Raw genomic sequence first — 26189 nt, 5'->3', positions numbered from 1 at the left:
GAGACAGCTTACACTACACTCGTTCGTCCTCTGTTAGAATACTGCTGCGCAGTGTGGGATCCTTACCAGGTGGGATTGACGGAGGACATCGAAAGGGTGCAAAAAAGGGCAGCTCGTTTTGTATTATCACGTAATAGGGGAGAGAGTGTGCCAGATATGGTAAGCGAGTTGGGATGGAAGTCATTAAAGCAGAGACGTTTTCCGTCGCGGCGAGATTTATTTACGAAATTTCAGTCACCAACTTTCTCTTCCGAATGCGAAAATATTTTGTTGAGCCCAACCTACATTGGTAGGAATGATCATCAAAATAAAATAAGAGAAATCAGAGCTCGAACAGAAAGGATTAGGTGTTCGTTTCTCCCGCGCGCTGTTCGGGAGTAGAATGGCAGAGAGATAGTATGATTGTGGTTCGTTGAACCCTCTGCCAAGCACTTAAATGTGAATTGCAGAGTAATCACGTAGATGTAGATATCTGTATCCAGCGACGCCCGTGAGCTGAGGATGACACGGCGGCCGGTAGGTTCCGTAGGGCCTTCCAAGGCCTGTTCGGAGAGTGTTTAGTTTAGTCTCTATTATGTGTATCTGTTGTGTTGATCAAAGTTATGGAAAAACGCTACGAACTCGTCCACTAAGCTAATATGCAGGTAATTATTTTCTAACGACGTGGATAATCATACGTCGTTAAGCCCCAACCCGGAAAAAGATAACCTTCTTGGAGTCGCCGTGCGGCTCTATTAGCCAGTTTGCCATAATCTGGTGACCCTGAGAGGATAACACGCCCTTGGCATTAGGGCGTGAGCGTTTATGCTACCTTGTCACTCCGACTAATTTACCTAGGGAAGTGACGGTGTCTTCGGAAAAATTTGAAGCAAGTTGTAACGCGTTTCGCACCTAAATATAGAAGAATTATCCTCGGACACGCCTCATTAAGAGACTTGCAACTGGTGCTGCATTGTGTGTGATACCTTATTGTGGTGACTGACTAGTTACGAAAGACATCCCCCACCTACAGCGCCACAAGAAACTCTTGTTTTCTACGCCGCTTCAGAAATTGCGCTGTGCAGGTATTTTCTGTTTGCACTTCGCCGTTGCAGGGCGAGCAAACACAAGAGTTCTGCCAGTCCACCAGCATAGCTGAAGCATGGTGTTCCACCAGGCGCTTGTCTTGGGCATCGTTCTCTTCGCCGCCGCAGGTGAGATAGTAGACAATCATTAGCCGTATTTGCGGATTAGTTTCTTGTGACTTTGATGTAATAAATGATGTGCAGGGCGTCACAGGAGAAATATTCTTTTGAGTCATCAGTCTTCTGGCTGGTTTGATGCGGCCCACCAGCAATTCCTCTCCTATGTCATCGTCTTCATCTCAAAGTAGCACTTGCAACCTACGTCCTCAGTTATTTGCTTGACGTATTCCAATCTCTGTCTTCCTCTACAGTTTTTGCCCTCTACAGCTCCCTCTGGCACCATGGAAGTCATTCCCTGACGTCTTATATTAGATGTTCTATCATCCTTCCCTTCTCCTTCTCAGTATTTTCCACTTATTCCTTTCCTCTCCGATTCTACGCACAACCTCCTCATTCCTTACCTCATCAGTCCTCCTAACTCTCAACATTACGCGGTAGCACCACATCTCAAATGCTTCGAGTCTCTTCTGTTTCGGTTTTCCCACAGTCCATGTTTCACTACCATACAATGCTGTACTCCACACATACACTGTCAGAAATTTCTTCCTCAAATCAAGCCCTATGTTTGCTACTAGTAAACTTCCTTTGGCCAGGAATGCCCTTTTTACCAGTGCTAGTCTGCTCTTCATGTCCTTACTCGGTCCGTCATTGGTTACTTTGCTGCCCAGGTAGCAGAATTCCTTAACTTCATCTACTTCGTGACCATCAATCCTGATGATCAGTTTCTCGTTGTTCTCATTTCTGTTACTTTTCGTTACTTTCTTCGATTTACTCTTAATCCATATTCTGTACTCATTAGACTGTTCATTCCATTCAGCAGATCTTATAATTCTTCTCCATTTTCACTCAGGATAGCAATATGTCAGCAAATCGTATCATTGATACCCTTTCACCTTCAATTTTAAGCCGAGTCCTGAATCTTTCTTTTATTTCCATCATTGCTTCTTCGATGAACAGATTGAACAGTAGGGGCGAAACACTACATCCCTGTCTTACATCCTTTTAATCCGAGCACATCGATCTTAGTCGTCCACTCTTATTATTCCGCCTTTGCTCTTGCACGTGTTGCAAATTACCCGTCTCTCCCTATAGCTTAACGCTGTCTTTTCCAGAATTTCGCACATCTTGCACCATTTTAGAGTGTCGAAATCTCTATAAATAAAAATCATTTGCGGCTTGCGTGGAAGATCATCTCTTGAGAAATGCTCGACTGATTTGGATAATTTTTCTTTTGTTGTTGTTGTGTTCGTAATTGTCAGTAAGAGGTCTGTATGAAAGCAGATTTTTGACAAAATCCAACGGAAAACTCGGAAATTAACGTCAACTGCCGCATGTATGAAATATCATCAATTAAGAATGGCTCGAGAGGTATCGTTGATTTTTGCTTTTGTTGTGTTCGTAATTGTCAAGACGAGGTTCGTATGAAAGAGAATTTTTGTAAAATCCACCGGAAAAACCCGAAATTAAAATCAATTGTGAAACATCACCACTTGAGAAACGCTAGTCAATTTGGTTGACCTTTTTCTTCGTAATTGTGGATGGGAATGGTATTTGTGGTATGAAAAAGAAAATTGAAAAAAATTCTTTGCGTTCGATGTGACAGTTCTGTCATCACATATTTTCATAAGTAAGAAAAATCACTTTGACTGTTATATATACTGTATAATACATAAATACATGTGTAATATATAAAGGGAAAATTTTGTTACAGTAAATCTCGATTTACTACACGTTTTTACACAACACTCTAATGAACGTTCGAACGGACATAGCCTGCACATTTTTGTTGTTGTTGTTGTTGTGGTCTTCAGTCCTGAGACTGGTTTTACGCACCTCTCCATGCACATACAGTAAAGCTGCATGCCCTCGGGAAAAATTACGGCTGTAGTTTCCCCTTGCTTTCAGCCGTTCGCAGTACCAGCACAGCAAGGCCGCAAGGCCAGATCAGTCAGTCATTCAGACTGTTGCCCCTGCAACTTCTGAAAAGGCTGCTGCCCCTATTCAGGAACCACACGTTTGTCTGGGCTCTCAACAGATACCCCTCCGTTGTGGTTGCACCTACGGTACGCCCATCTGTATCGCTGAGGCACGCAAGCCTCCCCCACCAACGGCAAGGTCCATGGTTCATGGGGGGGACACATTTTTGTAATATATATAATATATACATATATGTGTAACATATAAAGGGGAAGCGTAGTTGCCACAAATCTCGAAAAGTTCTTGAGTTATTTACTTCAAATTTTTACACGATACTCTAAGATTCGGACTGACATAGACAGACAGACTACATACTTTTGTAATATATGTAATTTATACATGTGTATGTAACATATAGTGTGAGTCAGAAGGAAAGGTACGTGAACTAGGGGTGATAGCATTAGCGATTCTGAACAAAAAACTTGTTGTGGACATATGCCCTATTCCGAATAGTTTTCGAGACAGAACACTTTTAATGTGCTTTTCTATTTATTTTATGTATTATTCATTGTCATTGTTTACAACGTACCACAGTAGTTAAGAGGAAGTTAAGACGAACATTTTGATACAAGACTCTCGTTGCCTATCAAGTCGGAAAACCACCTGAAACTGGCCAACAAAAAGTACCTAAGCTACAGCGATTTCCAATATGCTCGCGATCTTTTCGCGCAAACTGTTAGACCTAGATAAAAAATAAATAGGCCCTTTTTTGTTGTGAATTTAATTTGGTTTACTTGTGTACTGAGACGTTTTCGTTGAAGTGTGCGGTTTTCGAGTTATTAAAGAAAAACGTACATCTACATCTACATCCATACTCCGCAAGCCACCTGACGGTGTGTGGCAGAGGGTACCTTGAGTACCTGTATAGGTTCTCCCTTCTATTCTAGTCTCGTATTGTTCGTGGAAAATCACAACAATGATATTAAACGTGTCCTGTCTCGGAAACCACTCGCAATAGGGCATATGTCCATGTGAAGTTTTTTGTTCAGAATCACTGATAATATCGCGTCTCAAAGCATGTATCTTTCCTGCTGAGTCACCCTATAGAAAGGGAAAAGAGTTGTCACGAGAAACCTGGAAAGGTTTTTGACCGATTTACTTCCAATTCTTACACCATACTCTAATGAACATTTGGACATACACAATATATTTTTGTAATATATTGTGTTACAGTCTTTTGCACGATACTCTACTGAACATTTAGACGAAAATGGACACAGAGGTGGTGGCAGAGGAAGTGGACTGATAGATGGGAGGAGATGTACAAAGGGAGAGAGAGAGAGGGAGGATAAGAAGATGGACTCAGAGAGAGGGGCAATGAATTTAGAATATACTGTATATGCAATTCCCTAATCTATATAAATAAAACTCATTTGCCGCGTGTATAAAAGATCATCACTTGAGAACGGCTCCACCGATTCAGCTGATTTGTCTTCGTTGAGTTGGTAATTCTCAAGACAAGGCTTGTATGAAAGACAGTTCTTGGAAAATTCAAGGGAAAAGTCGGAAATTTGGGGTTGCGTTGCGTTGGTGGGGAAGGAGACCAGACAGCGAGGTCATCGGTCTCATCGAATTAGGGAAGGATGGGGAAGGAAGTCGGCCGTGCCCTTTCTGAGGAACCGTCCCGGCATTTGCCTGGAGCGATTTAGGGAAATCACGGAAAACCTAAATCAGGATGGCCGGACGCGGGATTGAACCGCCGTCCTCCCGAATGCGAGTCCAGTGTCTAACCACCGCGCCACCTCGCTCGGTCTCGGAAATTTGGATTTCAGCTCCGATTCGCTCTCGAAGTCAAATAGCGCTGGCTGTAGGATCACCTGGAATCGCTGCCACGTTGTTAGGAGAAGTACGAAGAATTCGTTCTGCGCTCAAACTGCAATAGAATTTGCAAACGGTAGATCAGTGGTTCCCTACCTTTCTTACGCAACTACCCCTGAGTGTAATCAGATATTATCTAGTACCCCTCCCCCCCCCCCACGACGACCCTAAACCACTCGCACCCCTCAACTGCCTTCCCCCTCCTCCCGCTCAAAAAATGGTTCAAATGGCTCTGAGCACTATGGGACTTAACTGCTGTGGTCATTAGTCCCCTAGAACATAGAACTACTTAAACCTAACTAACCTAAGGACATGACACACATCCATGCCCGAGGCAGGATTCGAACCTGCGGCCGTAGCGGCCACGCGGTTCCAGACTGAAGCGCCTTTAACCGCTCGGTCACACCGGCCAGCCCTCCTCCCGCCCCCCCCCCCCTTCCCCCCACCGCACCAATCATTAATTTTAACACCTAACTAAACTTCAGATTGAAAAAGAATTGTCTTTGGAAACTTTTGCGTTTAAAATGATGAAAGTTATACTACTGGCCATTAAAATTGCTACACCAAGAAGAAATGCAGATGATAAACGGGCATTGAGTCAAACAGAGCTTGGATGGCGTGTACAGGTACAGCTGCCCATGCAGCTTCAACACGATACCACAGTTCATCAGGAGTAGTGACTGGCGTATTGTGACGAGCCACTTGCTCGGCCACCACTGACCAGACGTTTTCAATTGATGAGAGCTCTGGAGAATGTGTTGGCCAGGGCAGCAGTCGAACATTTTCTGTATCCAGAAAGGCCCGTACAGGACGCGCAACATGCGGTCGTGCATTAATCTGCTGAAATGTAGGGTTTCAGAGGGATCGAATGAAGGGTAGAGCCACGGGTCGTAACACATATGTAATGTAACGCCCACTGTTCAAAGTGCCGTCAAGGCGAACAAGAGGTAACCGAGACGCGTAACCAATGGCACCCCATACCATCACGCCGGGTGATACGCCAGTACGGCGATGACGAATACACGCTTCAATTGTGCGTTCATCGCGATGTCGCCAAACACGGCTGCGACCATCATGATGCTGTAAACAGAACCTGGATTCATCCGAAAAAATGACGTTTTGCCATTCGTGCACCCAGGTTCGTCGTTGAGTACACCATCGAAGGCGCTCCCGTCTGTGATGCAGTGTCAAGGCTAACCGCAGCCGTGGCAACGACGAGTGAGGAGAATCGTTCAACGTGACAGAAGTGCAACACTTCCGCAAATTGCCGCAGATTTTAATGCCGGGCCGTCAACAAGTGTCACCTTGCGAACATTATCGATGTGACTTTTCGGAGCCGAAAGCCCACTCGTGTAGACTTGATGACTGCACGACACAAAGCTTTACGCTTCGCCTGGGCCCGTGAGCACCGACATTGGACTTTTGATGACTGGAAACATGTTTCCTGGTCGGACGACTCGACTTTTAAATTGTGTCGAGCGGATGGATGTACACGGGTATGGACACAACCTCATTAATGCATGGACGCTGCATGTCAGCAGGGGACTGTTCAAGCAGGTGGGGGCTCTGTAATGGTGTGGGGCGTGTGGAGTTGGAGTGATATGGGACCCCTGATACGTCTAGATACGACTCTGGCAGGTGACACATACGTAAGCATCCTGTCTGATCACCTGCATCCATTCATGTCCATTTGTCCATTGTGCATTCCGACGGACTTGGGCAATTCCAACAGGACAATGCGACACCCCACAGGTCCAAATTACTACAGAGTGACTCCAGGAACACTCTTCTGAGTTTGAACACTTCCGCTGGCCACCGAACTCCCCAGACATGAACATTATTGAGCATATCTGGGATGCCTTACAACGTGCTGTTCAGAAGAGATCTCCACCCCCTCGTACTCTTACGGATTTATGGGCAGCGCTGCAGGATTCATGGTGTCAATTCCCTCCAGCGTTACTTCAGATATAAGTCGAGACCATGCCACGTCGTGGCACTTCTGCACACGGGGGCCTTGCACGATATTAGGCAGATGTATCAGTTTCTTTGGCTCTTCAGTGTATGTCTCATTTTTCTTTCGTAGATTTACAGTTCAAAGCACAAAGGACGTGTGTACTCGGTGGTCTGTGTGATTTGCCTGCGACCTCCAATGTGTGGTGTCATGCGTTAATACTAGTAATTGAGGAAAAAGTAATTCCAGATAACTTATATAATCAGTGTCAACGTTTTACAAAATTGAGGTAATAGCAATGATGTTTTAAAAGTAGTTTAGTTTTATGACTGAAACAGAATGAAACCTTTTGGCTCTTTAACCATCAGGAAATCTCATTTTACCCCTCAGTGGGTAGTTGCCCCCAGGTTAGGAATCACTGCAATAGATGAACAGACGTGCAACAGCTCCAAAAATTCAGAAATGTCGAAAATTCTACAAAAGTGCACAATGATCATTTGGGATGAGTGTACGATGGCATACAAACGAGCACTCGGAGGGAAGGGGTTGGGGCGGGAAGAAGAGGGGGGGGGGGGGGGGGGAACTCGATAGAACGTTGGAAGATTTGTGCAATAATGTGGACCTCTTTCGAGGTACGGTGATTCTGCTGTTGGGCCATTTTCGCCAAACCCTGCCGACCATTCCAAGATCAACAGCTGGTGGTGGAATAAACACTGGGTTGAAGTCATCAGCGTTGTGGAGATACGTGAAAGTTCTCAAATTAACAACCAATATGTGTTGTTGTTGTGGTCTTCAGTCCTGACACTGGTTTGATGCAGCTCTCCACGCTACTCTATCCTGTGCAAGCTTCTTCATCTCCCAGCCTTCAGATTTGTGTCACGCAGTCGAAATTTTGCTGATTTCTTTCACCACTCATGCGAATAACCTCACAACTTTCCTTATTCAGGGTCAATTGCCACTTTTCGCACCATACAGATATCCTATCTAAATAATTTTGCAAGTCGTTTCGACCATCTGACGACTCAACAAGACGGTAAACGACAGCATCATCTGCAAACAATCCAAGACGGCTGCTTGGATTGTCTCCCATGTCGTTAATATAAATCGTGAACAATGGAGGCTCTATAACACTTCGTTGGGGAACGCCGGATATCACTTCTGTTTTACTCTATGATTTTCCGTCTGTTACTACGAACTGTGACCTTTCTGACAGGAAATCACGAATCCAGTCGCACAGCTGAGGCGATACTCCGTACGTACGCCGTTTGGTTAGAAGACGCTTGTCTTCTAACAAAACTGCGTGCCTACGGAGTCATATGAAGGTTCAAAGGCGAGGACGTTCAGACTCCAAGAATTGGCTGTTTCCAATTGCCTTTCTGTTTAATTTAAGTGCATCAAGTTTCCGGTTCGCCTTGCATTTCCAACGGCGATTGATAAATCGCAAAATCAGTCAGTGGAAGTGTGTAAGAAAACCTTGAATTTTCGTGGTTTTGCCATGGGCAGTTGTACGTGGCGCGCTCGAAAGTCGGTAAAAATTGGCGCTATTCGTTTTCTCTCCCGACGGAAACACGAAAAATACCGTTCATCACCAAGCACTATGATGGACGCATTGAAAACACCAACAAATTATTGTCAAAACAATGAATTGCGATTTAATTCATTTAAATAAATTCAATCAGGATAACGTCTTGACAGTCAGGGTATCTTTGTGCCGCTTAACTCTTCTGTTGTAAATGGCTGCTGCTCTACCTCCTTGCGTTATTGCGTACTAAAAGTAACAGTTTTATTACCTCTGAGGTTTCTAGATAGTATTTCAGATGTCTTTCCAACTTCCTACAAGTCATGCTGTTGTTGTTGTGCTCTTCAGTCCTGAGACTGGTTTGATGCAGCTCTCCATGCTACTCTATCCTGTGCAAGCTTCTTCATCTCCCAGTACCTACTGCAACCTACATCCTTCTGAATCTGCTTAGTGTATTCATCTCTTGGTCTCCCTCTACCATTTTTACTCTCCACGCTGCCCTCCAATACTAAATTGGTGATTCCTTGATGCCTCAGAACATTTCCTACCAACCGATCCCTTCTTCTAGTCAAGTTGTGCCACAAGCTCCTCTTCTCCCCAATTCTATTCAATACCTCCTCATTAGTTATGTGATCTACCCATCTAATCTTCAGCATTCTTCTGTAGCACCACATTTCGAAAGCTTCGATTCTCTTCTTGTCCGAACTATTTATCGTCCATGTTTCACTTCCATACGTGGCTACACTCCACAGAAATACTCTCAGAAACACTTCCTGACACTTAAATCTATACTCGATGTTAAAAAATTTCTCTTCTTCAGAAACGCTTTCCTTGCCATTGTCAGTCTACATTTTATATCCTCTATACTTCGACCATCGTCAGTTATTTTGCTCCCCAAATAGCAAAACTCCTTTACTACTTTAAGTGTCTCATTTCCTAATCTGATACCCTCAGCATCACCCGATTTAATTTGACTACATTCCATTATCCTCGTTTTGCTTTTGTTGATGTTCATCTTATACCCTCCTTTCAAGACACTATCCGTTCCGTTCAACTGCTCTTTCAGGTCTTTTGGTGCCTCTGACAGAATTACAGTGTCATCGGCGAACCTCAAAGTTTTTATTTCTTCTCCATGGATTTTAATACCTACTCCGAATTTTTCTTTTGTTTCCTTTACTGCTTGCTCAATATATAGATTGAATAACATCGAGGAGAGGCTACAACCCTGTCTCACTCTTTTCCCAACTGCTGCTTCCCTTTCATGCCCTTCGACTCTTACAACTGCCATCTGGTTTCTGTACAAATTGTAAATAGCCTTTCGCTCCCTGTATTTTACCCCTGCCACCTTTAGAATTTGAAATAGAGTATGCCAGTCAACATTCTCAAAAGCTTTCTCTAAGTCTACAAATGCTAGAAACGTAGGTTTGCCTTTCCTTAATCTAGCTTCGAAGATAAGTCGTAGGGTCAGTATTGCCTCACGTGTTCCAACATTTCTACGGAATCCAAACTTGATCTTCCCAGAGGTCGGCTTCTATCAGTTTTTGCATTCGTCTGTAAAGAATTCGTGTTAGTATTTTGCCACCGTGACTTATTAAACTGATAGTTCAGTAATTTTCACATTTGTCAACACCTGCTTTCTTTGGGATTGGAATTATTATATTCTTTTGACGTCTGAGGGTATTTCACCTGTCTCATACACCTTGCTCACCAGATGGTAGAGTTTTGTCAGGACTGGCTCTCCCAAGGCCGTCAGTAGTTCTAATGGAATGTTGTCTACTCCCGGGGCCTTGTTTCGACTCAGGTCTTTCACTGCTCTGTCAAACTCTTCACGCAGTATTGTGTCTCCCATTTCATCTCCATCTACATCCTCTTCCATTTCCATAATATTGTCCTCAAGTACATTGACCTTGTATAGACCCTCTATATACTCCTTCCACCTTTCTGCTTTCCCTTCTTTGCTTAGAACTGGGTTTCCATCTGAGCTCTTGATATTCATACAAGTGGTTCTCTTTTCTCCAAAGGTCTCTTTAATCTTCCTGTAGGCAGTATCTACCTTACCCCTAGTGAGATAAGCCTTTACATCCTTACATTTGTCCTCTAGCCATCGCTGGTTAGCCATTTTGCACTTCCTGTCGATCTCATTTTTGAGACGTTTGTATTCCTTTTTGCCTGCTTCATTTACAGCATTTTTATATTTTCCCCTATCACCAATTAAATTCAATATTTCTTCTGTTACCCAAGGATTTCTACTAGCCCTCGTCTTATTACTTAGTTGATCCTCTGCTGCCTTCACTACTTCATCCCTCAGAGATACCCATTCTTCTTCTACTGTCTACAAGTCTTGGGCTTGTGATTATCCTTTAACTGTATTAGCTGTGAAGAAATGTTCTTGCGACAATGATTTAAGTAGAACAATGTCAGGTCGATACAAATACATTGATATTTCAAAGTAAACCTGCAGTACTGAATTAACACTGTTTGTTTTTACTTTTTGTTGGCACATGATTTCTTTCTGACACGAACTAATTCACCCCAGGGTATTAGATATAGGAAAAATTGTTTTTGGTTTTTTTAAGACTGGTCTAAAGTTATCCTGAATGACAGTGTAACTTTGAACCAGCACTAAAATTGAATATTTATTCTAACAGAGCACAGTGAGCATACATTTCCATTTTCCCAGCACTCTATATACACTGATCAAAACAATTAGGGGGTCAGCTGAGACGGCCGGTGTGGCCGAGCGGTTCTAGGTGCTTCAGTCTGGAACCGCGAGACCGCTACGGTCGCAGGCTCGAATCCTGCCTCGGGCATGGATGTGTGTGATGTCCTTAGGTTAGTTAGGTTTAAGTAGTTCTAAGTTCTAGGGGACTGATGACCCCCATAGTGCTCAGAGCCATTTTATCAGCCGAGATAGCTAGGTTCTGAAGTATTGTCAGCGGCAGAATGAATCGACGTCTTTCTGTCGGTTCTACGGAATGGAGACAACAACATTACAGTCACCGAGATAGTGTTAATAACGGAAAGTTGCTGCAGAGTGGGTTGGTGTTCACTTGTGTTTACTCCACCAAAATAATTACACAAGCAGTTGGGTTCACACAGTTGGGTTCACTTACCCGACGTATGGCATGGAGAGCCATAGGACGGTTGGAAGTGGGACAGGCACATAGGGAAGTGGCTGCAGGTATTGGAGTGTCCCACAGTGTAATTTCCAGGACCGGGGCACGATTTCAGACAACAGGAGATGTTAAAGGAAGGAAAGCCCGAGGTCGTCCACGGGCAACATCACCAAGAGATGACCTTCATCTCCGGTTAACAACCCGTCGAGACAGGAGGCTGAATGCAGCTGCGCACTTTCCAGGCAGCAACAGGCCGCGCATTATCAACACAAACAGTCCGAAATCACCTTCGAGAATGTGGCTCCTACGCATGGAGGCCTGTCCTGCGTGTCCCATTCAAACCACGACACCGTTTAGCCCGCAGAAAATGGGCGGAGGAACATCGGGATTGGGTCGTAACGCACTGCGCCGCGTGCTGTTCACAGATGAGTCAAGATTTTGTGTTTAGCCGGGCAACAGTCGTTCCCTCATCTGGAGACAACGTGTAACTCGGGATTTCCACAACGAAATTCTGTCTCGAAATCTGGCAGAAAAGCCAAAGAGATTCTGGTCATACATAAACCACACCAGTGGCAAGACACAATCAATACCTTCACTGCGCGATAACAACGGTGAAGTCACTGATGACAGTGCCACTAAAGCAGAGTTATTTAACACGGTTTTCCGAAACTCCTTCACCAAAGAGGACGAAGTATATATTCCTGAATTCCAATCGAGAACAACTGCCAAGATGAGAAAGATAGAAGTAGATATCCTCGGAGTAACGAAGCAGCTTAAATCACTTAATATGGGCAAGGCCTCCGGTCGAGATTGTATACCAGTCAGATTCCTCTCAGAGTATGCTGATAAAATAGCTCCATATTTAGGAATTATATAGAACCACTCGCTCACAGAAAGATACGTACCTAAAGACTGGAAAATTGCTCAAATCACACCAATACCCAAAAAGGGAAGTAGGAGTAATTCGCTGAATTACAGGCCTATATCACTAACGTCGATTTGCAGTAGGGTTTTGGAACATATACTGTATTCGAACATTATGAAGTACCTCGAAGAAAACGATTTATTGACACATAGCACGGATTCAGAAAATATCGTTCTTGTGAAACACAACTAGCTCTTTATACTCATGAAGTAGTAAGTGCTACGACAAGGGATGTCGAATTGATTCCATATTTTTAGATTTCGAGAATGCTTTCGACACCGTTCCTCACAAGCGTCTTCTAATCAAACTGAATGGCTTCGGAGTATCGCCTCAGTTGTGCGACTGGATTCGTGATTTCCTGTCAGAAAGATCACAGTTCGTAGTAATAGACGGAAAGTCATCGAGTAAAACAGCAGTAATATCCGGCGATCCCCAAGGAAGTATTATTGTTCCTGATCTATACGACATACGAGACAATCTGAGTAGCCATCTTGGATTGTTTGCAGATGATGCTGTCATTTACCGTCTTGTAAAGTCATCAGATGATCAAAACGACTTGCAAAATGTTTTAGATAACATATCTGTATGGTGCGAAAAGTGTCAATTGACCCTGAATAAGGAAAAGTATGAAGTTATTCACATGAGTGCTAAAAGAAATCAGCTAAATTTCGATTACGCGATAACTCACACAAAACTGAAGGCTGTAAATTCAACTAAATACTTAGGGATTACAATTACAAATAACCTAAATTGGAACGATCACATTGATAATATTGCGGGTAGAGCAAACCAAAGACTGCGATTCATTGGCAGAACACTTAGAAGGTGCAACAGGTCCACTAAAGAGACTGCTTACACCACGCTTGTCCGCCCTGTTCTGGAGTATTGCTGTGCGGTGTGGGATCCGCATCAGGTGGGACTGACGGATGGCGTCGAAAAAGTACAAAGAAGGGCAACTCGTTTTGTATTATCGCGAAATAGGGGAGATAGTGTCACAGACATGATACGTGAATTGGAGTGGCAATCATTAGAACAGGGGCGTTTTTCGTTGCGACGGGATCTTCTCATGAAATTTCAATCACGAGTTTTCTCCTCCGATTGCGAAAACATTCTGTTGGCACTCACCTACATAGGGAGAAATCATCATCACGATAAAATAAGAGAAATCAGGGCTTGCACAGAAAAATTTAAGTGCTCTTTTTTCCCGCGTGATGTTCGAGAGTGGAACGGTAGAGAGACAGCTTGAAGGTGGTTCATTGAACCCTCTGCCAGGCACTTTATTGTGAATAGCAGAGTAATCACGTAGGTGTAGATGTAGAACAGTCCTACAGAAAAATTTAAGTGCTCGTTTTTCCCGTGTGCCATTCGAGAGTGGAACGGTAGAGAGACAGCTTGAAGGTGGTTCATTGAACCCTCTTCCAGGCACTTTATTGTGAATAGCAGAGTAATCACGTAGATGTAGAACAGTCCTGCTTGTGTGCAGGAAACATCACCATATCGTGGTGGTTGACGAATAGTGTGGGCTGGAGTCAGTATTGCAGAACGTACGGACCTCTATGCGATTCAGATGCCGCTTTGATTGCTCAGAGGTATAGAGACGAGATCCTTCGTCCTTTTGTTGTGCCCTACGCTGGTGCCACAGGAGACAGGTTCCTCCTGGTGGACGATAACGCTCGTCCCCACAGAGCTGTACTGGTGGACAACATGCTTGAATCTGAGGGAATTGAATGAATGGAGAGGCCAGCTCGTTCACCGGACGTAAAACCGATTGAGCCTGTCTGGGATACACTTGGCATACTCATTGTAGCCAGACCAGCACCTCCCACAACGGTTGCAAAGCTGGATATTGCACTCATGGAAGAATGACCAGATATCCCTCGAGAGCTGATTGATAACCTCATACTGTCCATTCCATGCAGGTGTGCAACTATACTGGCCGTCCGAGGTGATCACATACCATATTAGAGGGCAACGAGAATGAATGTTCCACTATTATGGTAACCCCATTGTGCTTCGCTCTGCGTATACGACATGTAAACCTCAAGTAAAGAGTTGACACAGCAAAATATCGTACCTTATCAAACACAAATGACAACTGTAACCGATATCTGACGTTCACCAAGATAGTGTTATAGGTCCTTTGCTATTCCTTATCTACATTAACGATTTTGGAGAAAATCAGAGCAGCCGTCTTCGGTTGTTTGCAGATTACGCTGTCGTTCATCGACTAATAAAGTCATCAGAAGACCAAAACAAACTGAAAAACGATTTAGAAAAGATATCTGAATGGTGCGAAAAGTGGCAGTTGACCCTAAATAACGAAAAGTGTGATGTCATCCACATGAGTGCTAAAAGCAACTCGTTAAACATCGGTTACATGACAAATCAGTCTAATCTAAAAGCCGTAAATTCAACTAAATACCTAGTATTACAATTACGAACAACTTAACCCTTTGTCGCCTGGCGGTACTTAAAAGTACCAGTAAGTTTTGACTCTCATTATTTTCTCGTGGTGCAGTTTCGTGATCTGAGAGCCTGTCGGTACGTAACAGTAACCCTGCTCTACTGTTTCATAGATGTTATTGTGCAATACATAGACCTCTCTGGCGGTCAGAGCTTGAAATTGTTTTTCGCGCGCTGCTGTGAAAACAGAAGATTGTGAGTGCTTGTTTCCATGGTGTTGCCTGAATTTGTGCGCAATTTATTGAAACTTCCGTTGAGTTTTCCATTGTACGTACTTACCTTCTTTGTTTTTTTTTATAATAGTTGGAAGCATTACGCTACAAGTGAATGAGATAAAGTGGAAAATATAAGGCGGACTTACTAGTACCGTCAGGTTGTGCGAACACTTTATTGTAGCAACAATGCGTTACCTCTCACTAGTTGTTCTGTCCACTTTTTCTCACACAGAAATCCGTAAATACATTTGCCTGTGGAACAATTAGAACAAACAGGAAAGGTTTGCCAGGGAATTTACCTAAAGAAAAATGTCTAAATCAAATCACATAGAGTCATCTTTAGACCTAACAGTATTTCAAGGGAAGGAAAATAAAGTACTGTATTTTGCGTCAAACTTCCATGGCACTGAACAGAGCGTAGTGACAAGAAAACAGAAAGATGGAACTGGTATGACTATACCATGTCCAGTTATTGTATGTGATTACAATAAAAACATGTGTAGTGTGGATCATGCAGACAGATTACGTTCAACTTAAGGTCTTGACAAGGGATCAAAGAAATGGTGGCGCCGTCTCATCTGGGGAGCAATAGAAATTGCTTTTGTCAATGCTTACGTCATTTTCAGTGATCTACATAGGGCACTGCCACTGCTGGAATTCAGGCGTTCTGTGGCACTAGGGCTAATGAATGAACAGCAAGTGCCAAATCTCAAAAAGAGAAACTCTGGTAAAGATGAAATAACTCTCCCAAAGAGAAGGAAGGATAACTTTTCTATTCCGAAGGATGTACGTCTTGGCAACCGAGGAAACCATTTTGTAGTGTTCAGTTGTAAAAGAGGACGATGCGAAATGTGTGCGAAAAATAAAATTCGGTCGAGACCACATTCACAATGTAGTACATGTAAAGTGTATTTGTGCTGCAATGAGAAAAAGAACTTTTCTACAATTTCATGAGGTATCACTAAATATGTGATATGTATATACTGTCAAAAATGTATAGCTAAGTTACTATGTATTGTGAAGTTGCTCTAGAATAAATTTATGCGAAATTAAAAAAAAAGTTCAGAAATATCATATTTCTGTTAATTAATTTTCTAATGTAAAAATATTTAATATTTATGTGGAATAAAGTACAAGTTAAAAAAATTGGAGCATTTTTCTGCGCATGTTGTGATTCTGTCCATGGAGTCTGACGGTACTTCTGAGTACCAGGAGAGAAAAAAGTTGTGAAAAATAAAATAAAATTTTACAAAAAATCCTACCGTCATTTGAGGCCACAATAGCATAAATTCTGCAAAGAAAATGTTAAAAGATAAATTTTTTCTTATGTCAGGAAACAAAGGGTTAAATTGGAAGGAACACACAGAAAATGTTGTGGGGAAGGCTAACCAAAGACTACGTTTTATTGGCAGGACACACAGAAAATGTAACAGATCTGCTAAGGAGACTGCCTACACTACGCTTGTCCGTACTCTTTTAGAATACTGTTGCGCGATGTGGAATCCTTACCAGACAGCACTGACGGAGTACATCGAAAAAGTTCAAAGAAGTGCAGCACGTCTTGTATTATCGCGAAATATGAGAGAGAGTGTCACTGAATTGATACAGGATCTGGGCTGGACATCATTAAAACAAAGGGGTTTTTCGTTGCGACGGAATCTTCTCACGAAATTCCAATCACCAACTTTCTCCTCCGAATGCGAAAATATTTTTTTGACACCGACATACATAGGGAGGAATGATCACCAAGATAAAATAAGGGAAATCAGCGCTCGTACGGAAAGATGTAGGTGTTCATTCTTTCAGCGCGCTATACGTGGTTGGAATATTAGAGAATTGCGAAGGTGGTTCGATGAACACTCTACCAGGCACTTGAGTGTGATTTGCAGAGTATCCATGTAGATGTAAATGTAAGGGGCGATCAGAAAGTTTTCCTTCGAAGGCTGTACAGTCCAGAATCGGTATGCCTGTCAGGCATAATCGCCATGAGCACTGAGGAAATCATCCCACCAGGGCACCATGTTGAAGATACCCGTTTGGTGAAATGACGTGTCCTGATACGTGAAGAAGTCCGTAACTGCCTGCTGCACATCCCTTCAAGGAACTTTTTTAAGAGACAGAAGGCATAGGGTAGAGATCGATATTATAGGGTGGGTGCTCAAGTGTCTCTCACTTGAGATGTTGTAACTTCTCCATTACCACATTTACGATACGGGGTCGCGCGTCGTCGTGTAGCAGCAGACCCAGCACTGAACTTGGAGCACCATTCCACATCGGTGGTTTTTGTCAGACATCCTACCCCATGCACATTCTTCATTCTCCAATGGATGTCTACTGGTGTTTGTCTTTCAGCAGCCAAGAAAAGAATAACAGCATGTTGGTCCCGTGCAAGGAAGAAGCCTTCCAGTGTCGATTACACAATGAAAAATCAGTACAGTCGGGCGTCCCCTGGGCCACTTTGCATGTTAGCAGCCCCTGATCCTCCCACCACCGGTCAACACAGAAGTAGTAATCTTCCCAATGGGTCTATTTAAGACAGCTTGTTATGATCTCGATAAATACTGAGGGATTTTCGTGTGCCAAAGGGACCTTACTGGCTGATTTATGTGCGGAATATAAATGTGACGTCCTTTTAGTACAAGAGACTCACCGAGGCTACAATAGCCATCGGCCCAAAATTGCAGGCATGGAACTTGTTCTGGAACGGCCCCGTGATAAATATGGTAGTGCCATTTTCAGAAGGCCAAACCTAAATGCCAGTATAGTGCGATGGTCAACCGTCCTTCATCTGCCATCGCGACAAACTGAAATGGTGGACTCACAATGGAAGTGATGGATTGGCAACGATATCTGGCGTAATTTCCATGAACTGCAAGAAATTGAGCGCACAATTTGAAAGCTATTGCCCCAATAGAATACTTGTAGGTTCAAAATTCAATCGGGTGACTTATCGTGGGTCACACTGTAGTTCTAGGCCAAATGACGTTGTTTAAACAATGATATTATACAAAAATTTTACTCTGTGTGTGAGTAGGCCAGCAATAGTAATCAGATGAGTGAGAATCAGGAAAACTTTTACTGGTGCAAGCTGCCTCTATAAAATTCTCTGGCAATAATGATGCTGTGTAGTAGAACTGCAGTAACTGGTTTCGGCAGGCAGCAGCGCCGTTCAAGGCCAAAAAAAAAAAAACATGCAATGGATACTCTTTCTGCTCTGGTAACTTTATCCCACCTTACCCTATTTTTTTCTTTCTCCTTCTTTCCTTCTAATTTTTCTCCCTTTCACAATTGCTCTCTCTCTCTCTCTCTCTCTCTCTCTCCCCCCCTCGCCCCTTCCTCTTTTCTCTTCTCTATCTGTATACCCCACTATTTTTGTTTTTCCCTCTCCTTTTGCCTTGTCTCTCACTTATTCTCTTTCTTTGTCGCCTACTTTCTCTTCCTTTTACTCTTAGTATTTTTCTCTCTTTCTCTTCAATTGTATCTATCTTTCTAACTTCTGTCTAATTCACTGTCTTTGTCTGTAGTTCTATCTCTCTCTATGCATATTTAACTCACCCTAGTTCTCTCTCTCTCTCTCTCTCTCTCTCTCTCTCTCTCTCTCTCTCTCTCCACACACGCACGCACACACACACACACACACACACACACACACACACACACACACACACAAACAGACACTACACATGGAGATCAGAAGCAGTCCGAAAAGCTTGTAAGGGTGTTGCAGGGTAGGCTGTGTTCAGAAATAGTGCTTAAAAAATTCGATATATTGTGCCATTTCTGAGTTAATTATTACTGAGGTTACTATTGTGTGTGCAAATTCGAGCGGCCTGCCAGGGACTGTGTCGCCAGATGCGTATTCGTTTGGTTTCCGAAACAGAGTGATAACAAGCATTGGACATAGGACAGCAGTTTGGGTCAAATCTGTGTCAAAGGCTGAGCGGTGTCATGCGCTATAATTTATGATGTGAGAACAACTTTCACTAACTGTATCTGGCGGGTCACTTGAATATGTGCATGTAACGGCCTTATTGGCTAACTTCAATGCTAAGTAGCTCGAAAACGGCGCAATGTATAGAATTTTTTCTTAGAAATTACTTCTCATCACAACCTGTGCTGCAACATCATTACAAGCTTTTCAGGCTGTTTCTGACTACCCTGTATGTACACAAAGTAATGAATGTATATTCAACAGCTGACAACGAGTTGTGGGAGAAGAGACTTATTTAGTTTGGTGGCAGAGTTGTGACTAAACTCAAGGGAGAAACCTCGTACAGAGTTTCACAGAGAGTATTTCAGACGGAGATTCTAGATAGGCTACTCATCACAGTTGAAAATATTTTAACGTTCTTTTTCCGTTTATTTCAGGAAAAGCCCAGGTGGATTTTTCATACGAAGGAGAATATGGTGAGTACCATTCAGCATCCCACCTAACTCACAGAGTGAAGAAGCCAAGTGTGAGGAGAAACATCTAATACAGAGAAGTAGCAAATTATTATTATTATTATTCAATATCGTCATTGTTTATGCTGAAGTTTTTCCAGCCAAAGGAAACAGTGTCGCACTGCTATATCTGAATATCAATACTCTTTCCCTTTCGTTCTGTTGCCTTTTTTCTTATCTGGGGTTATTTCCTTATTGTGTGAGCATACATGTTGGAAACTATTAAAAGAATTTTTTTATCATATTATAATTTCGTCGAACTGTACCAACTTCTATCGTTGAACGCCAATTCTGTCGCCTTAAGCGTAAGGTGGAATGCTTCTACGTGTTTTCAGTGTTTGTTTTTTTAAACAAGAAATCCATTACTTTTTCTCCAGAAAACTGTCCCACGATTAGTTCGAGGCAAACAGCTGTTAGTCATAAAATGATTGTATGAATTGTGATGGACTCTTATCCACGTGTGTATTGTGTTTATTACTGCTATACTTTGATGTGACAAAAAGTCATGGGATACCGATACGCAGATACAAGGGGCGTTTGAAAAGTCCGTGGAAAAATAAAAACTATACTTACGTGTTTGGGGTTAACCTTTTTTATTTTTCTACATAGCCTCCTTTTAGACTTATACACTTCGTCCAACGCTGTTCGAATTTGTTCATCCCTTCCTAATAATAGGAATTGTCCAAGTCCACAAAACAGCTACTAGTTGCTGCAATCACCCCCTCGTTTGAATAAAATCTTTGTCCCGCCAGCCATTTCTTCAAATTGGGGAACAAATGGCAGTCCGAGGGAGCCAAGTCTGAAGAATGGGGGGGGGGGGGGGGGGGGGGGAGGATGTGAAACGAGTTGGAATCCTATTTCCCGTAATTTTGCGACCACAAATGTTGAGGTGTGTGCCGATGCATTGTTATGATATAAAAGGACTCTTTTGCGGTCCATTCGCCGGCGTTTTTGTTGCAGCTCGGTTTTCAAACGGCCCAGTAACTATGGATAATATGCACCTGTAATAGTTTTACCCTTTTACAGATAGTCGATGAGGATTATCCCTTGTGAAACGCAAAAGACAGTCGCCATAACCTTTCCGGACGAGGGAATGGTCTTCGCCTTCTTTGGTGCAGATTCTCTCTTGCTAACCCATTGTTTAGATTGTTATTTGATCTCAGGAGTATAGTAATCTATCCATGTTTCATCCACAGTGACGAAACAACGCTTACAGTCCTGCAGATTCTTCCTGAACAGCTGCAAACCATCCTTGCAACGCTTCACACGATTCCATTTTTGGTCAAGCATGAGTATTCGCGGAACCCATCTTGCAGATAGCTTTCTCATGTCCAAATGTTTATGCAAAATATTATGTACCCGTTCATTCGAGATGCCCACAGCACTAGCAATCTCACGCACCTTAACTCTTCTGTCATCCATCACCATATCATGGATTTTATCAATGATTTCTGGAGTGGTAACCTCCACAGGGCGTCCAGAACGTTCAGCATCACTTGTGCCCATATGGCCACTCCAAAAATTTTGAAACCACTTATAAACTGTTCTAATCGAAGGTGCAGAGTCACCGTAATGTTTATCAAGCTTCTCTTTAGTCTCCTGAGGCGTTTTGTCTTTCATAAAGCAATGTTTAATCGCTACACGAAATTCTTTTTCGTCCATTTTTTGACAATCACTCGACTTCCTTGATTCACACGAATGCCAAACACAAAGGAATAGACCAATATGGCTGAAACTTAGTGTGCGTTCTTTCCTAAGATGCTACTAACTAAACATGACCTCGATACGCGCAGTTGGTGCCATCTCTCGGACTTTGCACGGACTTTTCAAACGCCCCTCGTATATGGATGGCAGTAGAACCTCATTCACAACGTATAAAAGGAGAGTGCATTGGCAGAGTTGTCATTTGTAGTCGGGTGATTCATGTGTAAAGATTTCTGACATGGTTATGGTCACTCAATGGGAATTAACAGATTTTGAACGCGTAGTTTTAGCTAGACGCATGGGACATGCCATTTCGGAAATGATTAGGGAGTCAGATATTCTTCGATGCACAATGTCAAGACGGCGCTGAGAATACCAAGTTTCAAGCATTAGCTCTCACCACAGCTAAAGCAGCGCCAACGGCCTTCACTTAACTGTTGTAACTGCGACCAGGACGTTCGCGGGGTAGCAATGACAGAAGGCGCGGTGGGACACAACGGACACAACCAACGAAGGAAAGAACGAGTACAACAAGATCGAACAACGGAGTCACAAGGAAACAAACTCGTACACGAACCAGGAAGTAGCAGTCTAGCGCAAAGCGAGGTGTAAACCGACGTAAGCGAGATTAGACTGACTGGATGAGGTTTTTTTTTTTCTTTATTGGCAGCAGCTTATTACGCTGCTCTACAGCCTACAGACTTTTTTTTAAAAAACGGAAGAAGAAAAGAAACAAGAAAAAAGGCGATAAAACGGTGACTTAAAGTGTAAAATGGCGAAATAATGCGGAAAGTTAAAACAGAAAGCAAAAGGGGTTGGCAATGTTAATAAAAGACACAGGAATCAGACAAGTAACATAGTACAGACACAATTAAAAATCATGGCGACAGTCTGGTTGCTGTTCGCAAGAGATAAAAAGCACACCCAGCGATAGTATGATGGCCGATCGCAACACTTCCCAAAAAACAAACACGGAATACTCACTGTAAAACACTCACTGTAAAACACTGCACGAAAATGGCGTCACAGATATGACACTCCCGAGCCAAAGGCAGATGGGGGGGGGGACCTGGAGGAGGGGGAAGAACAAGGAGGAAGGAAGGAAAAACGAAAAGGGGGGGGGGAACCAAGGAGGGAGGGGACTCATAAAGGGGGAGAGGGGCAGGGCAGACGCGAGAGGGAATGAGAAGTGGCAGAGGAGGGAAATGCAAAAGGACTCGGGGTGAGAAGGGGGCAGAGAGAGGGGAGGTGGGGAAAAAAGAGGATGGAAGGGGGAAGAGGGAGCACAGGGAAAGGATGGAGGAAAGGAGGGGGGAGTGTGAGGATCAGAGTTGATAGGAGGGATAAATGGAGGGAGAGAGGGCATCATCTGGGAGGGGGAGTTGACAGAAGCCACCTTGGGGGGAAAGGAGATGAAGGGTGTAGAGGTGGAGGGTAGGGGGGACACAACAGTGAAGACGTGGCAGGGGGCGGGGATGGGAGAGGAGAGGAGCAACCAGAGGGTGAGGGGGATCAAGGCGGCAGGAGGTGTAGAGGATGCGGATATGTTCGAGGAATAGGAGCAGATGGGGGAAAGGAATGAGATCATAGAGGATCCACGTGGGGGATGGGAGGCATATACAGAAGGCGAGGCGGAGTGCACAACGCTCAAGGATCTGGAGGGACTTACAGAATTTGGGGGGGGGGGGGGGGCAGATATCCAGGCAGGACTGGCATAACAGCGGATGGGACAGATTAAGGATTTGTAGGTGTGGAGGATGGTAGAGGGATGCAACCCCCATATCCGGCCAGAGAGGAATTTGAGGAGTCGGAGGCGGTTGTGGGCTTTGGATTGGATGGAGCGGAGATGAGGGATCCAGGTGAGGTGACGGTCAATGGTGAGGCCGAGGTAGGTGGGTGGGGGTGAGGCGAGCAGGATGGGCGCAGACAGTAAGGAGGAAATCCATAAGCCGGAAGGAGCGAGTGGTACGACCTATGATGATTGCCTGGGTCTTGGAAGGATTGATTTCCGGGAGCCACTGGTTACACTATGCAGCAAAAAGGTCAAGGTGATTCTGGAGAAGGCGTTGGGACTGTTGGAGGGTAGGAGCGAGGGCAAGGAATGCGGGGTCATCAGCATATTGCAAGAGGTGTACTGGAGGGGGGGGGGGTTTGGGGCATATCTGCCATGTACAGGAGGTAGAGGAGAGGGGAGAGGACAGAGCTCTGGGGCACACCTGCAGAGGGGTAGAAGGTGTGGCAATTGGCATTATGGATGGTAACATAGGAGAGGCGGTGGGAGAGGAAGGAGGCCATCAGATGGATGTAGTTGATAGGAAGGGCGTAGGTTTGGAGTTTAAATGGGAGACTGGGATGCCAGACACGGTCGTAGGCCTTTTCGAAGTCGAGGGAGACAAAAATGGCAGAGCGACGGGAGTTAAGCTGGAGGGAGAGGAGATGAGTGAGGCGGAGGAGTTGGTCATCAGCAGAGAAGGAAGGTCGAAAGCCACATTGGGTGTTGGGAAGGAGGTGGTTTTGGCGGAGGTGGTGATGGATGCGCTGGGAAGGATGGATTCCAAGAGCTTGCTGAACACCGATGTGAGACAGATAGGACGATAGGAAGAGGCATCAGATGGAGGCTTGTTGGGTTTGGAGAACATCAGGATATGGGAGGTTTTCCACAGGTCGGGATCGAGGCCAGTGGCAAGGATGACATTGTAGAGGGTGGCAAGGACTGAAAGGAAGGAGGGAGGGCAGTGTTTGAGGTGGCGGTAGGTAATGCAGCCGTGGCCAGGAGCAGCGTTGCGTTTAGTGCGGAGTGTGAGGCTGATGTCCTGCGTAGTGATGGGAATGTTAAGTGCAGATGGTGGTGTGTGGCCCAAGTACTGGAAGCTAGGAGCAAGGGGAGGAACAGAGGTATTCGTACAGTCCATGACGTCAGGGAAGAGGGAATAATCAAAGTGGGGATCATCTGGGATGGAAAAAACATCGGAGAGGTGAGAGGCAAAGTGGTAGGCCTTACTGAGGTTGGCAGGAAAGGGACGGTCATTAAGGAAGAGAGGGTACTGGGGGGTGGGACTGGATGAGCGAGTGGCCGGCGCTTAAGTACGCTCTCGGGGGCGCCGCTATTGGCCGCTGGGACCACGTGTTCCACTGGTGGCGCCCCCACACTAAGAGCGGGCCAGGAGGCGCGCGCCACCACAGCTTAAGGCGCGATGGTGCAGAGACCTCTATGGGGTCTACGACGTCCATGACGTCTGGCGCGGATTCAGATTAACGACCGAGAGTAGCCGCATCTGCATAGAGTTGTCAGTGCTAACAGACATGCAATTCTGTGTAAAATAACCGCAGAAATCAACATGGGACGTACGACGAATGTGTCCGTTCGGACAGTGCGGCGGTATATGCGTTAATGGGCCATGGCAGCAACGACTGAAGCGAGTGCCTTTGCTAACAGCACGCTATCGATTGCAGCGCCTCTCCTGAGCTGGTGACCATATTGGTTGGACCCTAGCCGACTATAATACTGTGGACTAAATGTACCCGTACATAAGAAAAGAGTATTGCAATTACTGTTCTGCTAACTTCCATTCCCACTAGATGAGTATCATTTCTACCTTCTCTTCGTTGGTGCACATTCTACTCACACAACACTTCAACTGACGATGGTTGACGGAATGACGGGTGTGCATTCTACTTATGTTTACATTTGCCCTCTGCCAACGTCAGCACGTGGATGTGTTCCGTTACCCCTGAGTACCTGCACTAAGCGCTGGGAGCGTCGACGTCAGTGTTGTGTTATGTAATTAATAACGTTGTGTTTCAGTGAATGGTACACTGTGATACATTTTTGAATAGGTCTTTAGCAGAGGAAATGAATTACCAAATAAAAAATACAGGGTTCCATTTTAAAAAGTCATATCACTGTTCATATCTTTGCAAAAAACAAAGCCACAACGAAGGCAATCATGCAGGGGCTAAAGAACATTTTCTTGGAACATTTTGTAATTTGCATCTGGACAAACAGTTATTTAGGGTGGTGAAGATAAATGGGACACCTTGTACAGTGTACAGATAAAGATGCTACATGTGTAACTATACAATAAAAGGCTAGTTATTGACACATTAGAGAAATCCGTGCACTTTCAAAACTCTGATAATAGAGTTGCTGGTAACTGGAATAATGAAGTTTTCACAGACAGATGGACTTACGAGGTTTTCATTTCCCACCTTCGGTATTTTTATTCCTCTTAACACTTGTATCAACAGAGATACTGATGGTACGGTTATTTTAAATGGAACGATCTAATTTTTAACTGCATTCTAAAGCTTTTCAAAAGATGTAGCGTACATGAATGTCGGTGTTGAAACTTTTCGCAAAACTATACGAGAATGGTGCTAAAATTGAAAGGCAGCGCGGATGGAATCGGCTACTGCGGTATAAACACTGCCGGATGGGACTCTCCTGCCAGTGTATCAACCAGGTGCATAGTAGTTTTGTGTACTACATGACATTAACAGTTACAATACACAATACATATTAGGAGTAATCAAATCGCGAAGAAAGTTGCACAGGTCACACCAATATTCAAGAAAAGTAGTAGGAGTAATCCACTAAGTTACAGGCCCATATCGTTAACGTCGATATGCAGCAGGATTTTAGAACATATATTGTGTTCGAACATAATGAATTACTTCGAAGGAAACGGTCTATTGACACACAGTCAACATGGCTTCAGAAAACATAGTTCCTGTGAAACACAACTTGCTCTTCATTCACATGAAGTGCTGAGTGTTATTGACAGGGGATTTCAAATCTATTCCGTATATCTGGATTTCCGGAAGGCTTTTCACACTGTACCACACAAGCGGCCCGTAGCGAAATTGCGTGCTTA

General features: G+C 44.0%; 1 protein-coding gene across 1 annotated transcript in view; it reads left to right on the top strand.

Annotated features, from left to right (window-relative positions):
* The first annotated feature begins 923 nt into the window (after nt 1–923).
* Nucleotides 924–26189, top strand: part of LOC124552528 (carbonic anhydrase 1-like) — a 121373-nt gene continuing 96107 nt past the window's right edge. Inside the window, exons 1-2 of the mRNA XM_047126843.1 lie at nt 924–1193; nt 19537–19575. Coding sequence (XP_046982799.1) covers nt 1142–1193; nt 19537–19575 — 91 coding nt within the window. The 5' untranslated portion in view covers nt 924–1141. The remainder of the gene's footprint in view (nt 1194–19536; nt 19576–26189) is intronic.

Source organism: Schistocerca americana, chromosome 10 (assembly GCF_021461395.2).
Source record: "Schistocerca americana isolate TAMUIC-IGC-003095 chromosome 10, iqSchAmer2.1, whole genome shotgun sequence".
In the NCBI taxonomy this organism is placed as follows: Eukaryota; Metazoa; Arthropoda; class Insecta; order Orthoptera; family Acrididae; genus Schistocerca; species Schistocerca americana.
The sequence above is the reverse complement of the archived record's forward strand: the minus strand, read 5'-3'. Positions and strand labels throughout refer to the sequence as shown.